The following is a 17,300-nucleotide window of genomic DNA, read 5'->3' on the forward strand; positions in this document are numbered from 1 at the left end:
CTGTCAGTTACATGCTCTTTCAAGTAAAGGTGAGTAATTATTTCATCTTTCAAACAGTGCGGTTAATGTTGTTAGCATTTCACGTAATCAATCTCGTCAAGTGTTGATACAGATGAATGCACAAAAGAAATAATATAACTCAATTAATATAAACACATTAATCAAATTCTGAATACGTTGTATTGATTACATTGGAAAGTGGCACTTGTAACTTCCTGTATACCAATTTGTATTGGTATAATTCGTTTATATACTAAAGAAACTTTATGTTGTTCAATACAAATTTTGTCCTTAAATTATAATACATAGCTAATTGTGTTAATCATCACCAAAATAGTCTAACGCACAATTCACGTTTTTCCTAGTCATAGCTACATATATTGAAAATTGTTTTCTTATTATATATACGTACCAATCCTTATACAAATTCATCAGCTTCATATTGAATAATAATTAAATTTATAAAAGAGAAACACATGTAATTTTATTACGAATTAGAAATTCTTTGAAAGATTTATCTTATGATGGCATGACAAAATTTAATTAAATTTAGATCAACTCTGGTAAGTGCAATGGTAAACAACTCGTGTATAAATATTGGGCAGTATTCATAATTGTTACTGAATAAAATATTTTTACATACAACGTATAGTGAAATATATTTTATGTACTTCCTAATAATAAAGAAGTAGAGTGTCGAACTTCGAAATTTTTAATTGTCTTATGAAATTTCGGACGAGGCGTGTATGAGGCATATCGGAACAATTCATTGTAGATGTTTAATTGTAATTTCGCAACAGCTGTCGAGGCTTGACGCGCGTGTGAATATCGCGACCCCTATTGTTCCACGAATCTTCATTTTTTTAAGAACTGATCTACTTACACGTATTGTTTGAATCATCGTGTAATGTTGTCAGATTACCTATGTCAATTTGCCATGTATGTGATACATTGAAAGTATTATTTTTATGAAAAACTATGACTACCTACATAACCTACATATTAACACGCTATTTTTTCATGGGATTAGGTATTTCCAATTGAATATAGTAACATTATTGCTGCCACTGTTGCATTATGTGCGGTATCATTAAAATAAAACTTTGCTGACATTTACAATGTTTAAATATTATAAACACAATTTTAAATATAGGTATACCAGCGCGTAGTTACTGTTATCCCCAGCCCATATAACTATATAGCTTGAAAGATTTTTCAAAATAATCGACATAAACCTTTTCGTTTCAGATGAGGCGGCAGGCTCGGATATCAACAGGCGGCGCGCTCGTCGTGCGCTCCGCCTCCGCCCTGCAAGGTGAAAACTTGAGCCATGCCCCATTGGTCACTCGCATTCCGTTTTTACGACGCAGTACTGCGTTGATGCTTTGACAATAACGTGCTTAGACGTCCAAACTTCATACAATTTTTGCATTGTTCTACGTTGTCTGTCGACGGACGTCAAGACTACGGAGCGCGTCTGAGCAATGGGACATGGCTCTTACACATCTCAAATAGTTTATACAGTCTATCTATAAAGAGTAGAAAATAAATGAGGGCGTCGTGTCAATAGCGTACTTTGCGTTAAATTTGTTTGCACAAGTTAAATTTAACGTCAAACTCTACACTTTGTGTTTAACGTAGTTAAATTTCTACTCGTTATAGACAGATTGTATCTACGTACCTACTAAAAGTAATATTTGAGTTAAATGCTAGCAATATACATCAAATAATTAAGATTAAGGCATATTTATTTACGAATACATAATTTTATATAATACATATTTTTTATTTGTGAAGAAAAAAAATACGAGCGCATCTTTGCGTTGTGTTATTTTAGTTGTTCAATATATTTCTTTCATTGCGGTACATAGGTTACAATGTAAGGTTTGTGGTATTCCAATATTAGGAATGATATAACTATTTATATTATGTTTTCTCATTTCAGTCTGGCTGTGGTTGCTAATATTTATATTCCAAAACGAGTTTGCGATATCTGGGTCCATTAAGCCTGGGGTACGTATTAATGCTTTACGTCATCCACCTGTGACACAATGAGATTAATGGAGTCAATCGCATAGTTTATTAGATTCAATATAAATAGTTTTTCTTTTACTACTTAATTAACGTAATCCAACAAGTAGACCTAGATATAATGAGTTAACTACTTACTGTTATTTTGTTTACCGGAGAAATTTCGATAATTCGAAATAATAATTTTAATATACCATAGAATATTTATCGCACTGGGAACAGAGTCTATGTAATAAGTTGTTGTTAAGTGTTTAGTTGTGGATAAAACTATACCACTGTTCATCTGCAATTTTTTTTCAATTTCCAGTACTTGGACTTCGATAACCTCCCCGAGACGAATTTCACATGCGCGGGCAAAGTAATCGGCGGCTACTACGCCGACCTCGAGACCTCCTGCCAAATGTTCCACGTGTGCACAGTGGGCCAGCAAGACGAGCCCATGGATATCAAGTTCCTTTGTCTCAATGGCACAGTCTTCGACCAGGTAAACCACAATCACACGCCAATTGAAATATTTTTTAGAACTTGTAAATTATGATTAATATCTATTATATTATATTCGTTGCAATTACTGAAACATGTGACTTTCTTAAAGAAAATTTATCTTAAGGAGAAGGTAGCGCTTACGATAAAATAAGCGCATCTATAATAAAAATTAGCCAGTGGAACATCATAAGCTTAGACTTCCCTCCATGTGCTCCAAAAGGTATTAAAACACCACATGTAATCATGAATCACGAAAATTTACAAAAATTCAATTATATACTTACCTTCAATAAACATTTTTTATTTTCAGGAGACAAGAGTATGTGAGAGAGTAGACGAAGTAGATTGTACAAAGTCTGAAAAATTTTACAGTTTAAATTTAGAATTATATGGAAGCACTGCACCACCTATAATACAAACAGATCAGAAAGCTCAAGCGCAATCAACAGATCAATCTCAACAAAAAACTAAGCCTAACATAGAACCAGAACCTGACCCCGCTATAGAGGAATCTCCTACTACAACAATAGACTCTAATAAAGCCCACAGTCACTCCTCAGAAATCCCGGATTCTACAGAAGATCCAAAAGAGCAAGATTTCAAAAGAGATGAACCTCACCGTCAACAAAATGTACCAACTCATCAACCCATACAAATTCACGAACAAGAAGAACTTACGGAAGGTAATTTCTATGGTCTGTACAAACTTTTATTTGTTCTATCTTTTTGTAATTTGATAACATTTTAGCATAAAAAATACTATATCCTTAATTTCTTCATGTATTGTTTGCTACAACTAAAATGTTATCAAAGTCAAAGCATTTATTCAAAAAATGGACCTTGACAGTAATTTTTTCAAGCCATATTCTAAATCAAATGATCAAAGTTACAAACTACTAGCATTTTAGGACGACCACTGCTAAGAAGAAATGCCGAATAAAACTCATTTATTAAAGGTAGAAGGGCTTACCATATTTTTTATGCATAATTTTTTGCCAGAAAAATAACAATATACATAACATAATGTAAATGGTCAAAATGTATGTAAAAACATATAACGATTGTGATCGAGTGCTGATAAAAATAGATTTATACTACTACTATAACTGTTTACGAGGTGTTATCAATTAGCTACGAACTATAAAAAAAATCCAGGAGTATGCAGTTCCTTACGGAAAATTTTAAATAAAGAATACTAGGATGACTTGTAATTAATTATGATCACAAAATAAGAATTATAAATAATAGGCAAATCGCACATCTGGTTCTTGCATATATGTGACGTAATTTGAATTCAAAAAATTTGAAAACAAAAACACCTAGATAAAGAACCTGTTTGAAAATTGTTAAAATATTTCATTTTAATTCATGAATATTACATTTTTTATTTCAGACTATCAAGAAGATGAAGAAATTTCCGAATACGAAGATTACTCACATTCTTCAACATCAACAACCACTCCGTCCCCTACTACGACGGCAAAAATAACAACCAGACCTACAACAACTAGCACAACGCCTAAACCCTCAACAACTACAGTGGCATCAAGGCCATCGTCACTACGACCATCTCCAATTACTAATTTACTCTCATCTACGCCTACTCTGTCTTCGTTGTCACCGCCCGCGTATTCCTCAATACCACCATCAGTAACTGCATTACCAACATTAGATCCATCTCTACTTTCTCCACAAGAATTTATTTATCGTCATCGAGGCCCAGGATCAGAGGCAATATCATTTCAACGGCAAAGTTTTCGACCAGCCGACGGAGTTTATATTACGCATGCGCCACCACAGCAGTTTGACCACTTTCAATATGAGTCGTCAAGAACTGCACCGCGTCCAGTAGGTCCACGACCCGTTCCATTCGTCCAGCGACCACAACCAGCTCCTTTTCGCCCAACTACTTTGGATCCAAGAGATCAACTGTTACGTCCGGGACCAACCTTTCAACCTTCGGAAAGACATGAGACTTCAATAAAGCACCAACATCCGTCTTCATTACCACAGCAACGGCCATTGCCTTTTAATTCATTTTATTATGATCGAAAACGAAGTGAAGATTCGGGTAATGAAAATGAATCTTCTTTGTCACCGCGATCAGTTGCACCTCCAATTATTACCGAGAAACCTCTAAATAAACCAAAAAGTCCACCACGAGTTATTGTTACCGCCAGTGCATCTGTTAGTGATAGTAATGGAAAAAGACTTAATTATACAGTGGGTAATGTTGTGAGCGCTGTGAAGCCCATTGTGAAAATAAACTACGATGATTATAAAGAATCAGATTTACTATTTGATCCATTCTTTTTAGATGTGCCAAAATTACAAAAGAAACGAAAGAATAGATCATATAGAAATAATAAAAATGTGTTCACTATGCCCGACGCAGCAACAACAACAGCAACTGAATATAAAACTGAAAAAAAATCAACAATCACAACTCCGCCGGTAACATCTCGAGCAACGACGACTGCACGATCGACGTCTGTCGCAATCACCACGATAACGAGTTTTACAACGACAACGACTGCAGCCTGGAATCCGAACGATTATGTCGATGATAATTACGAGCCCCATGCTTATGTCCCACCGGTGCCACCCCTTGCAATACTGGTACCAGATCGAAATAAATTGAATAAAGAAGAAAGACAGTCAGTTAATGATTTATTTGAAGATAAGACTTTTTATGGTGAAGTGCCCAAAGTTGGTGATTTACAGCAATCAAAGCCGACGGAGTCTGCAGTGCAGACAACCTCTAGTCAAAGTGCGGAAGTAGATGCAGCGATCCCCGCTGCGTCGCTGCCTCACCCGCCGCCCCTCGAGGCGCCCGCCTGTGCCTCCTCGCGCGCCACTGACTGTCGGACTCGTGTCTAATAATAGCTCGGTTTACATTGACTAGAGGAGTTCTACTACTGCTGTTTGTTTAGCTACTCGGAAAACAAGACACAGTACCAATAGCCCAGTTACCATCTTTTCCCATCTCTATTTCAAATTTCAATTCACGACATCTTATTATTTTCAATAATATGGCTCCTTATATGGGTAATTATTATTTTCAGTGTTACAACTAAACAAAAATTATAAAAAAAAATAAGCAGTTTTGGAACTCCTCTATTACGTTTACACGTAAATAGATAGTCTCATAATTTAGATAGGTAGTGAATTTTTAACAATTTTCCACGCAATATTTGAATTGTAAAACATATATAGAAACTATTCTTATATTGCGTGTAATATATTAGTGTATTTATATAGCGTAGCAAATAAATTACCAACTGTAAATATTTTTACTACGTGAATGTGAGTTCTTTCAAAGTTTTGTTTTAAGTTTAGTAATATTTATAGAAAAAAACATTACTTGTAAATACCATAAAATATATATTACGTTGCTACATATATATTGACAATCATTTTCCTCCTATGATACTAGTTTCAGTGATGTACTTACTTTATAAAAAATATACTTACTCCTCTGGCTCAGGGATCCCAAAGTAAATCTTGGCATCCGAAATGAAAAAGCACCAAGAGCGCCTCCACAGTGTCGTTACAGCAGTATCTATCGTAGCCCTTTTGGCTGTTCATAATTTAACAGCTTTGTTCTTTTACTTAGAAGCGTGGACATCAGAACCTTATAAATCGTGGAGCTCCATCGATAAATATCCCCTTTAAAAACACATCGTAAGGTGTTTATCGCCTCTTCCCGCTTGCTTAATATCTGTGACTGTCCATCCAAGATACTTAAAAGTTAACACACCTTTGTATGTAGTTCCCTTCACATGCAGGCTCGGAAAAATTGATCTTTATGCCGTTTCATGTATAAAAATATACCCTATTTGCTTCCGGTGAAGAAAAACAGTGTAAGGAAACCTGTACTCTAGTTCATGATTTATCAGTCAGTGTGTGAAATAACAAAACACTCTATTTATCAACACATTACATATTTAGGAAGTCCTTGTGTGTGTTACACTCCACGTGATGTCCACGATCCACAGCATTAATAATATGACTAAGATTAAAAGAAGAAAGCTGAAAATGTAGGTTCCTTGAGGGAAATTCTTTCACAATGCTCCCCTACACTAGTGAAAGAATTTCCCAAAATTCTTATGTAAAAGAAAAAAAATATTAATATTATACGCGTACCAATTCGCGAGTAAACGCTAATGCTTCGATCGACACAGCTCCGCGGTAGCGACCCAGTTTCTTCCCAAAAAGTCGGAAAGAAGCTAGGAAAATACAGGGAGTAATCCATCTATGGACTAATAAAAATAAGTAAAATAAAATGTTTTTATTTCAGATATTTATCTATATTAGTAAATAGAGGTCGGTCCCGGCTTCGCTTGGGTAAAACCATAATAAAAAGTAGCCTCTGTTACTCCTAAAGGTTTCGCCCGTCTGTGCCAAATTTCATCAAAATCGTTCCAGTAGTTATTGAGATTATTCATTATATAATTTAGTATGGAAGTATGGTTACGGATGGATACAGATATATGAGGATCAGAGTGTAAAATATTCATTAGAATAGCACCTATTTTGATTCTTTACAATATGACGTGACAATAAATATAATAATGACACTAATGTCATTCATAAACTAACCACATTCTCTTTGAGACCAACGCGATTGTTATACTATATTGTATTTTGCGAGTAATATTTATATAAATATTTTCCTAAGATTAATTATGACATCCACACCAGAACTTATGACGATCGGGGAAATGATAGATTCGGCATTTGGAGATCCAGAAGTAAGTAAAACGATTTCAGTTGTCTAAGAGTCGCCTATGGAATGAATATCCTACTATCTCAAGTAATCCCAATATCATCTAATATTATAAATGCGAAAGTAGGTAAGTTTGTTTGTTACCTCTTCACGCGCTGGTTTTGCTGATTGTTATGAAATTTGGTACACGAGTAGAAAACAACCTGGAATAACACATATGGAACTTTTTGTCCCGAAATTCCCATAGGAGCGATGTTCCGGGGCGCAGCTAGTAAATTATAAACTTGGATGTTTTTTTCAACCACTGAACGGATTTTGATATATTTAGTACCTATACGAAGCGGGACTACAGGAAAAGAGTACAGGAACATTCCCAACTGTCTATAATAGAAATTCCGAATCATAAGCATCAAACAATATACAACAAACCTGAGGTTGACTGCATGCAGTGAGAACCGCTGGTCTTGAATCACAAAATCCAAAAGCAATTTCGTACTGCAGATGTAAACGAAAACAATCGGTTCTGACCCTCTCCTGGCACCCCACTAATGTACATCTTTTTAGGTATCGGAAGGCCCGATTTCTTATCTTCATCATATATCGGGTATCTCTTCATTATTACAATTAATCGAAACTGAATTTGTTCTTTGTAAGTTTCAGCTAAAACCGTAACTGAAACCAAAGCTTCGGCTGGACACTAAAATGAAAATTTAAAGCTTTTAGGGCTGTTATAAAATAACGAACGGCCAGCACGGCGCAGGTTCTTGTTCAATAAATGTTTCAAACCATATATTATTTTTATTTCAGAAAAATGTCGTGCATCATAAACTAATTCAAGCTATATTGTATCTCTTAGCAAGACAACTCAGAATGCTGGACCGAAGAGTGAAAATAGAATTGTTTGCCAATGCGGACTTCTATTCATCTGAATCTAGTATTGTCGTTTCTGAAGTCAAAATACACGCTAATGTTAAAAAGAAGCGATCGAAAGCTTCCCAGAGTTTACACAAAACTGGCCCAGGAGGTGTCAGCGGTATGATCGGTGGTGGTGGACCCGGTACCAGTGGAAGCCGACTTGGTGGTGGCGGAGGCGGTGGTGGTGGCCGTGGTGGTCATGGTGGCGCTGGTGGTCATGGTGGCGGCGGTGGTCATGGTGGCGGCGGTGGTCATGGTGGCGTTGGTGGTAGTAGCCATGGTGGAGGTGGCGGTGGTCATGGTGGCGGCGGTGGTCATGGTGGCGTTGGTGGTAGTAGCCATGGTGGAGGTGGTGGTGGGCATGGTGGCGGCGGTGGTGGCACTGGCGGTGGTACTGGTGGTGGCCCTGGCGGTGGTACTGGTGGTGGCCATGGTGGCGGTGGTGGTGGCCATGGTGGAGGCGGCGGTAGTAGTGTCGGCATTGCTGGTATTGGTGGCCGCAGTGGCGTAGGCGGTGGTGGTGCTAGTGGTGGTGGTGGAAGTGGTAGCGGAGGTGGCGGTGGTAGAGATGGTGGCGGCGGTGGTGGCGCCGGTGGTGGTGGTGGTGGCAGTGGTGGAGATCGTAGTGGCGGCAGTGGTGGAGGTGGTGGTGGTGTTGGAGGTGCCGGTATTGGTGGCCGCAGTGTCGATCGTGGGGCTGATAGTGCTGGTGGTGGCGGTGGTGGAGGTGGTGGAGGTGGTGGTATCGGTGGCGGTGGTACTGATGGAGGTAGTGCTGATAGAAAAAGTAAAACAAGCCATGTCGGGGGTAATGTGGAAAGAAGTCGTAGTAGAAGTGCATCTCGACAAGGCAAAGGAGGAACTGAAGAAAAAGGTACAGGCAAAACTTCAACAACAAGCGACGCTAGAAAGCAAAAACATAGCTCATCAGGAGATTCTACTGATGGCCAGTCAGAGGTATCTATGAAATCTCTTGGAAGATCATCTTCTGAAGACGTCTCTATAGAAAAATCTTCCACCGGAAAGTCGTATTCGCAAAAGTCATCTACAGAAAAATCGTCGTTGGACAAGTCTTCCACCGGAAAGACTAGTTCGGACAAGTCTTCAACAGAAAAAACTACTACGGATAAGACTTCAACGGAAAAATCTTCTACAGAAAAGTCTTCCACAGAAAAGTCTTCCACGGAAAAATCTTCAACAGAAAAGTCTTCTACAGAAAAGTCTTCTACAGAAAAGTCTTCTACAGAAAAGTCTTCTACAGATAAGTCTTCTACAGATAAGTCTTCTACAGATAAGTCTTCAACAGAAAAGTCATCCTCAGATAAAACGACTACCCAAATATCTACGAGCGAAAAATCTAAATCTACAACAGATAAGTTATCAACCGATAAAACTCTAACTGAATCATCACTTACTGATAAAACTACTACTTCTACGGACAAAATAACTTCTTCCGACAAAACCACAACTGAAATAAGTACCACTGAAAGAACAACTACTTCAGATAAAAGTTGCACGCCGTCTACTCAAAAGTCGTCTACTGAGAAGTCTACAGATAAAAGTAGTACTCAGAAATCTTCCACTGATAAATCTTCTACTGACAAATCATTACCTACGGACAAAAGCTCTACTGATAAATCGTCAGGGGATAAAAGTTCTCCAGAAAAATCTACGGATAAAAGCTCCACAGATAAGTCGTCAACAGTTAAAAGTTCAACTGAAAAATCGTCTACGGACAAAACTTCTACTGATAAGTCGTCGACAATTAAAAGTTCCACAGAAAAATCATCTACGGAAAAAAGCACAACAAAGTCTTCTAAATCAGATAAAACATCGACTTCAGATGAAACAACATCCGAATCTTCTTCCGATAAAACATCCTCAGAGTCTTCTTCAGAAAAATCTACTTCAGGAAGGAAAACCACTTCATCTTCTGACAAAAAAACCACTTCATCTTCCGACAAAAAAACCACTTCATCTTCAGACAAGAAAAGTGCATCTGCAAAAACCACTGCATCGGATAAAAAATCCAAGTCTGGCAAGGTAAATCATCAACTTTATGACGTTAAGCTTTTGTAGCTAAACTCCGTACTTATTTTCACTTGTCTTTCAATGCTCTTAGGTCACAGTACATTATTTAAAATATATGACAAATTCATGGTATATAATGGTTGTTTTAAGAGGACTGGGAGCAAAGAGTATTGAGACGAACATTATATTATTGGATAAATTTTCCTCAAATTTATTTTCATCTTCCATTTTAATTAATAGCAGAAATCGCCCCGACTCCGACGCGGGCATTCGATATTCGAAATGGAACGGGAACAAGAACTCCGAATTATTCGTCAGGTGCCAAATCCACATCTACGGATTTTTTTATTATACAACTGCAGCAGGTCCTGTTCTACGATCTTCACAAATAATTTGTATTCTATTTTAATTTTTGATTATTTTTATTTATTATTTAACAGGGGTATGTATCAATTTCTCTTTCTTATGTCAAGCAGAGTTAACATGTTTTTTTATGGATCTCGAAATCATAAAAAAGGAACCATCAATTTCGGTTTTCAGTCTGTCCGGCCATCCTTAAAGGCTATTGAAGCATTATTATTATACCTTTTAATTTCTCATACTCGGAAAGAGCGTATTAAGTTTGATTATCGAGTATCGGGTGGGAGATGCGAGAACCCACCCACGAGTGGGATAAAATCATAGTAATTACTTATAGATCAAGAATGTGTGGTAAAATTGGTGATTAGCCTCGATCAATTTTTCATCTATATTTAGAAAAACAAAAAATATACTGTGGTCGAGTGTGTTGTTATATAAATAGGGTTAGTCGTAACGGAATTGTAAATTAGAGCAGTTTTACTTAAATTTGTGGGTGAATAGTATACTTTTAAGGCGCTCTTTATTTTGTGGGTTAAACGAGAATGATGAATAGGCAATGCAACATTCGCTGCTATGTAACATTCGTTCGGTAAAATCTGCTCGTTTCGATGCAGGGACTACATTATCACTTCCATCATATTGTCGTAAGCAACTTTTTAATATTTTACAGAGAGCCGATTCTCAAGAAGAACAGGACAAATCTCCAACTCCAATGGCTTCCATGGATTCTGTAGGTGCGTCATTAAAAGGCACATTTGATAATTTTTACGCCAGACGAATGAAAAAACCTAGTTTAGATATCGTATGATGTTTTAAAAATTGATTCTTATTATAACATATACTTCTTTATTCATACTATGATATTTAATTTATAACTTCATAGTTTTTTATTCACCTTTATCTTTACAGAAGTCCAGTATGAAAAACTACTTGTTAGTAAGTTCAATCTTTGTTTTATTTAATGGTTATCTTGATTTGACACTCTGGTGAATTATTATGAGTTCGAGCCTCTGCTCGAAAATTTAGAGAAAACTGTAATTTTATTGGTTACATAGGTTTATAATATAGGTTTAATCAACTTCTTGCTAAGTTTCCCGTACTTTACTTCTTAAACAACAGTGATCACTTTCCATCGTATAACCCGTTCGTTCGTTTTTTGCCCAATTACATAAAAGTACCCCTGTAGGCAATTTGAATAAATTCCAAGTTACATGAGAGAGTAGTGGTGATAAGATCTCTCTCGAAATAAAAATAATATTTTAATTCTTACAGTTGAAAGAGTCCCGAGTGAAGAAGCTAGAGCTCGTACAGGTAAGTTCCTAGGCTTAACTGTTGTAGATCTTAAATCAAGTTTGTTATTGGTTTAATATATGAAAGCATGGGCATAATATTCTTTTCCATTCTCACGCTAACCGCAATACATTCAACGCAAAATTTGGTAAAAGCTTTCACGCCCCTTGGTAATTTTCTTCTAAACTAAGTCGTACTATTGTATCGTACGATAACGTAGCTATTAATAGAAGAAAATCGAAGAAATAGGGATGTCACTAAAACATTTTATTTTCCTTTTTTAACTTACGAACTTGTTTTTTGTACTTAATGTGGTATCAACAGATTTACGACGTGAAATATTTCTTACTAAAGTACTGTTTCAATCCTAGGTCGACTACAAGGTGAAGTCCGCGGAGCTACTCCTCGCTTATCGATAGTAACACAAGAAGAATTTTCCAAACTTGCATCAGTGGTTAAGAAATTGCAAGAGAAATTTGATCCAATAGGGGCTGCTGATTTTCCTGAAAACTTACAGCTTATGCAGGAGCTCCGTAAAGGTGCATCTTTAACAGATGCTATGGCAGCTTTGCAGCTTTCAGCACGCTTGGAAGCAGCGGAAAAGGCTCTACAGCGTATGACAGGGATAGTAACTGAACTTGCCAGTAATTACCCAGACGTAGACCTGAGTGATATTACACAAGGGGTAAATTAAATTTTTAACAAATTATTTAAAAAATTATTTTCGATACAATTACGTTGTCACCATTGGTCCGCTTTGTACCTCGGGCAAGAATTTGTATTTCTTATTTTCTATTTTTTATTGTTAAATACTAGCTGTAACCTGCCGCTCCGCCAGCGGTAGCCAATGTTCGACCTCGGATCTGATCTATTTCTAATTTTATCAAAATTGGCCAAATAGTAGTGGTGCAAGTGTGACAGAGTTTCGCATTTACGAGTATCGTGTTAACGTGGATAGTATAGATAACATAAGTATTGGCCACGCAAAACAAGTTTTTTCTTAGTTCAAAGGCTTTTAAATGAGTCTGTTATTATTGAAATGTCTTATTATTAACAAATCAAATATACAACTAATTTATATTTGCAGATGGAACCAACGACGGAGGTGTTATACAGGGGCCAAGATCCTCTTGGACCATCTTCTCAAGTACCAGCCGCAATATCAAAAACGGCTGCCTTTAAACAACCTTCCCCGAAGGCTACGAAATCCAAAACTGGGGCGACAAAACCAGCAGCTTCTACAATGGATGCAACATTCGCAATGGATACTATTTCTTTAGCGCCTACAGAAGCCGGGGAAATAAGGGCTACTGCAATGGAAGCTGAAGAAGAAAAAGATAACCCAAATTGGATTACCGTTCTTGAATTAGAGTACTTATCGATGTTTATTTCCAATATTCACCATAATTATTTCGGTGATATTAACTCCACTGAGCATAAATACAATGAATATTTCTGATCACAGTTATGTTAACTCATTAGTTTTTATACTAATACTCACAATTTAATGTCCATTGTGTCCATTGTACTTGTTGCTCTAGTGATCGAAAAAATAAGAAGCGACTCGATAATAATACTCACAATTTAATGTCCATTGTGTCCATTGTACTTGTTGCTCTAGTGATCGAAAAAATAAGAAGCGACTCGATAAGTTAAATGCAATATTTACCTACATTCGGCATCTAAGGCAGCAATAATGTAACGTCATGTATAATTCAGGTAGAACAGTGACAGTCATTATGAACTTCCAGAGGTTTAGGGTTGAATATATTATACGCATATGGATCTTATTAGGTAAATGACGCAAAAGACTGACTCAAATTTTGCGAACTTTGTTTTAGCACCGCATTGCAAGAAGTATACGACAATGTGTTAAATTCATTAAATGTTGTAATTACTAAGAATAAACAAAATGCCGATACAGCACTTAAAACTGCTAACAGATTAGGTGAGTGGGTACTTTAATTGTATTAACCATTATATTTACCGAATTAACTATATTAAAAGTTATCATTCACTAAGTTGTATTGAGTACTGACCAAAATTTAATTATGTGTAAAACATTGCGTTGTCGTATTTTTGAGCAGAAACCAAATTAAATGCCGCAATGGAGCTTGGTAATCGAATGGAAGATCTTGAGAGCTTAGTAGCAACGTACACAGAACAAATTAATATTTTAGACGCAGGGCTCTCATCACAGGTACGTTAACTAAAAATATTACACCTACCAAGAGTATGCAGAATCTTTTCATACTGGTTGATTTAGATTTCCAAGCTAATCCTGCATAAAACATGTAATTATTAATTGAAAATTAAAATATATACAGTTTACATTTTTTAAAAACGAAGTCGAGTTTTGTGCTGTTTGTCATCCAGATATTGAAACGATGCTAATAGCTTAAATTAAAAATAAATGCGATGATTATGTATCTGCATGACATAGTGACTATAGTGACATATGTTTAAAGTACGAAATGAAGTAAGTTTAAATTGACGTATTTGCAGATGACGAATTATCAAGAGCAATTAACTCAAATGCAACACGAACTTGAAACAGGGCTAGAAAATATGGCGGAAGCGTTAGCCAACACTGGAGGTGACACTGCAGGTAACGATTTTATATTATATAACAGACTTATTATAGTGATGTATCAAGTGTTAATAAATAAGTGTCGTGTAATTTAGATGTTGATCTGGTAGTTTACCTAAAACATACTTAGTTAAGTGCAATTATAGTCTGACAATTAAGGATGCCGATGACCTTGCGAAGTGAAAAAAAATGTAGGAACTGGACTCCAATGCTCAAAGGCCGAGGAAGAAACCGTAAAAATCTCAGCTGAGAGAAAGTTTGTGCAATAAGTAATAATAGTTATATTTCAAAACTCATAAAGCTGAGTGATCTACCTTACAAATTAGATTGATACATTAATAAGTTCTTCATTTCAGCTGTGGCAGAATTAAATGGCCATTTCACCAATTTGCAACTGGACTTTGAAACGACAAATACAAGGCAAAACGAATTGCAAGAAATACAAGCGGCCTTAAAAATTGATCTAGAAGTAAAATATTAAAACTTTTTCTTGATTTAAGATAACGAAAATTAATTGATTTAATTCTTCAATATCTGTACTAAACCTATGATTTATAAAGCAATAAATATTAATCTTATGGCGGAAATAACCAATTACATATGCAAGTGAAACGGGAAACTGCATGCCTCGTCTATATGCATGCATGCAGTTGCCCGTTTTATTTCAGTTCACTACTTTCTATCAGTACCTCTAATCTTGCGTGCCAGCTCCGGCACGTACGTATCGATAGCTGGCATGCAAGTGTACAAGCACTACTGGCACGAGTATACGCCTTTGTTGCCACAGGACTTAAGGAAGGAAATAGAATTTCTCCGAGGAACAAAATCCGATCGTGATGAAGTAGCAGATGCCTTGCGGGACAAAGTGGGGCTCGGAGTCCTGAACGGCCTTGTATCTTTGGAGCAGTTTGACGCTGTCAGGGGTGATTTGGAACAGAGAATACTCGCTGCTTACGATAAATTTAACAACCAAGAAAATATCTGGCAGGTTAGTTTAATAGTCTGAATTTCATCTAGAATTGTTCACAAAATATCTATTTGCTTAGCTTCCTAATTGCTTTGCCTATTTTTGTTCTTTCCACTCACTACATTAACATCGAATCTAAAATCGAAGTTTCGAGTGCTTTTAGTGGCAATAATTTGTTATAAAACTTACTGTATTTTCAGAAAGCGATTGACGATCTTTTGAGAGAACTTAGTGAAAAAGCAGACTGGACTCAAGTAACGTTTTTGCGGGATGATATCCAAATGAATATTGAAAAGTTAAGAAAGAAACTAAAGGACATGCTGGATATTGTTGGCGAGCCACAGGCAGCTGCGGTTGCGAGAAAGTTGCACAGAGACGCGAACTGTTTATCTTGCAGTACTCCCGCGTATATGCATTTGACGCAACCCGACACGATCCCGTTACTGCCGGCCATGCCAGGAGTGAGGCCGCCCACTCTGGGAGCTGAATCTCCTAAGGTTGAAGAAGCTAAGCTTAAGGAAGGAGTATGTTATCCTGGTTTGCCTGTTACACATCCTATAGATCCGAGGTACTTTTGCTATTTTAACAAATAAATGTATAGACATATTTCATCCGATTATAAAAATTCTTCATCATCTGTTCAACAGAGGACACATTTGCAACCGATATTGCGGGGGTTCCCATACCAAAATATCTACTACGATAAGCAGAGTCCCTCCTAGCATGACGATCAACCCAGCGGGCGTGAGTATACGTTCATACTTTTTCTCTGTATTAGTACCTGAATATACCTTTAAATTATATTACCATCCCATCCTTGATCTTCCTCTTTGTGTCCATAGGTATAATAGTAAATATTAAAGTTGTTATTTATTTCAATTTGAGTGTTATGAAAGCTGAATATAAGTCATAGCAAAGTGGAGATCAGTATCGTGATTAAGGTTTTTACTTATGCGTTACAAAATAATGTTTTCTATGTATATATTATAGGTGAAACTTGAAGAGAAAATTGTACGGAAGCCGTGCATACCTTGCAATGTGAAGCCCAAACCGCCAAAAGAAAATCCACGTAAACAGTCGGAGAGACAAAGTAATAAGAATTCATATTTAAATCAAATCTACTTTAGCGATAAATTAAGTTTATATTGTATACCGTATCTCTAAGCTTAGTTTCATGACGTCAATTTATGTCCACCCTTATGTGATCATGTGCATACTAAAATTTACATATTCAACTGCATTACCTAATGTTAGGCGCATTAGTACAACCAACCGCACATAAAGTTACCCTGTATAAAACTCTATGCAAAGCGATGAGTTTGTAATGAGTTTGTATAGCTTGATTTGTGTTTAACTGTACTTTCAATACATACGTAGACTACTATTTTCAACAAATATAAAAGCTGCGCCTCCGGGCTTCGCTCTCTTGGGAATTTTGGGATAAATATTTACTATTCTATCCTTTTTATATTTTAACCATACCCGACACTTTAATATCAGTGTATGTATCCTGGCATCTAAACTTTTACATTTGTTAATAATTCTGTTTTTGCTTGACAGGTATGAAGGAAGATGACATACCAATGACCGACTCGGATATGACTCCAATTGATTTTCGCATACCGGCCGTAGGCCAAGGAGAAAAAGGAGATGTCAACGAGACGCCACCATTCGCCGAAGATTAATCAATGTACCCTAGATAATGTTGTTATATTAATTATGTTATATTTTATTAAAATATTTTTTATTGTTATAAAACCTAGTTTTATTTACAAGAACCTAGTTTTATTTACAAGTTTGGGAATTTTATGGTCTCTACTCTCTAATATTGTATTAAAAATTCGCTTATTCACGTCCTCTTTTTTGAGCTTTTTATTAGCTGCACGGTTCACCGATAGCCT

The 17,300-nt window shown here is 36.5% G+C and overlaps 2 protein-coding genes across 5 annotated transcripts in view; both read left to right on the forward strand.

Annotated features, from left to right (window-relative positions):
* LOC128670737 (mucin-2-like) overlaps positions 1-5,919 on the forward strand; it is a 40,582-nt gene extending 34,663 nt beyond the window's left edge. Inside the window, exons 3-7 of one of the 2 annotated variants that reach the window (XM_053746682.2) lie at positions 1,249-1,315; positions 1,946-2,013; positions 2,339-2,515; positions 2,828-3,212; positions 3,911-5,919. In XM_053746682.2, the coding sequence (XP_053602657.1) occupies positions 1,249-1,315; positions 1,946-2,013; positions 2,339-2,515; positions 2,828-3,212; positions 3,911-5,397 (2,184 nt within the window). In that variant the 3' untranslated portion in view covers positions 5,398-5,919. The remainder of the gene's footprint in view (positions 1-1,248; positions 1,316-1,945; positions 2,014-2,338; positions 2,516-2,827; positions 3,213-3,910) is intronic. The other variant, XM_053746683.1, reaches the window with a different exon arrangement.
* Positions 5,920-7,105: 1,186 nt separating this feature from the next.
* On the forward strand, positions 7,106-17,157 carry LOC128670944 (protein lingerer-like). 3 transcript variants are annotated; one of them, XM_053746974.1, is made up of 17 exons: positions 7,106-7,271; positions 8,054-10,204; positions 10,433-10,510; positions 11,223-11,286; positions 11,462-11,488; positions 11,825-11,863; positions 12,214-12,527; positions 12,930-13,213; positions 13,684-13,790; positions 13,930-14,042; positions 14,348-14,450; positions 14,789-14,901; positions 15,220-15,420; positions 15,600-15,967; positions 16,047-16,143; positions 16,390-16,489; positions 16,960-17,157. In XM_053746974.1, the coding sequence occupies exons 1-17, from the start codon at positions 7,206-7,208 to the stop codon at positions 17,082-17,084; spliced, it is 4,350 nt and encodes a 1,449-aa protein (XP_053602949.1). In that variant the 5' UTR covers positions 7,106-7,205; the 3' UTR covers positions 17,085-17,157. The 3 variants fall into 3 exon arrangements, with proteins under 3 accessions (XP_053602949.1, XP_053602950.1, XP_053602951.1); XM_053746975.1 differs by having other exon boundaries at positions 10,436-10,510; XM_053746976.1 differs by lacking the exon at positions 10,433-10,510.
* Positions 17,158-17,300: the final 143 nt, after the last annotated feature.

This window comes from Plodia interpunctella, chromosome 6 (genome assembly GCF_027563975.2).
Source record: "Plodia interpunctella isolate USDA-ARS_2022_Savannah chromosome 6, ilPloInte3.2, whole genome shotgun sequence".
NCBI classification, from domain to species: Eukaryota; Metazoa; Arthropoda; class Insecta; order Lepidoptera; family Pyralidae; genus Plodia; species Plodia interpunctella.

Excerpts from the sequence above, each read along its gene's own strand:
- LOC128670944 (XM_053746974.1), top strand. The coding sequence starts at position 7,206 with ATGACATCCACACCAGAACTTATGACGATCGGGGAAATGATAGATTCG. Across the intron at positions 7,272-8,053 it reads CGGCATTTGGAGATCCAGAA|AAAAATGTCGTGCATCATAA; the intron begins GTAAGTAAAACG and ends TTTTTATTTCAG. Across the intron at positions 10,511-11,222 it reads AACTCCGAATTATTCGTCAG|AGAGCCGATTCTCAAGAAGA; the intron begins GTGCCAAATCCA and ends AATATTTTACAG.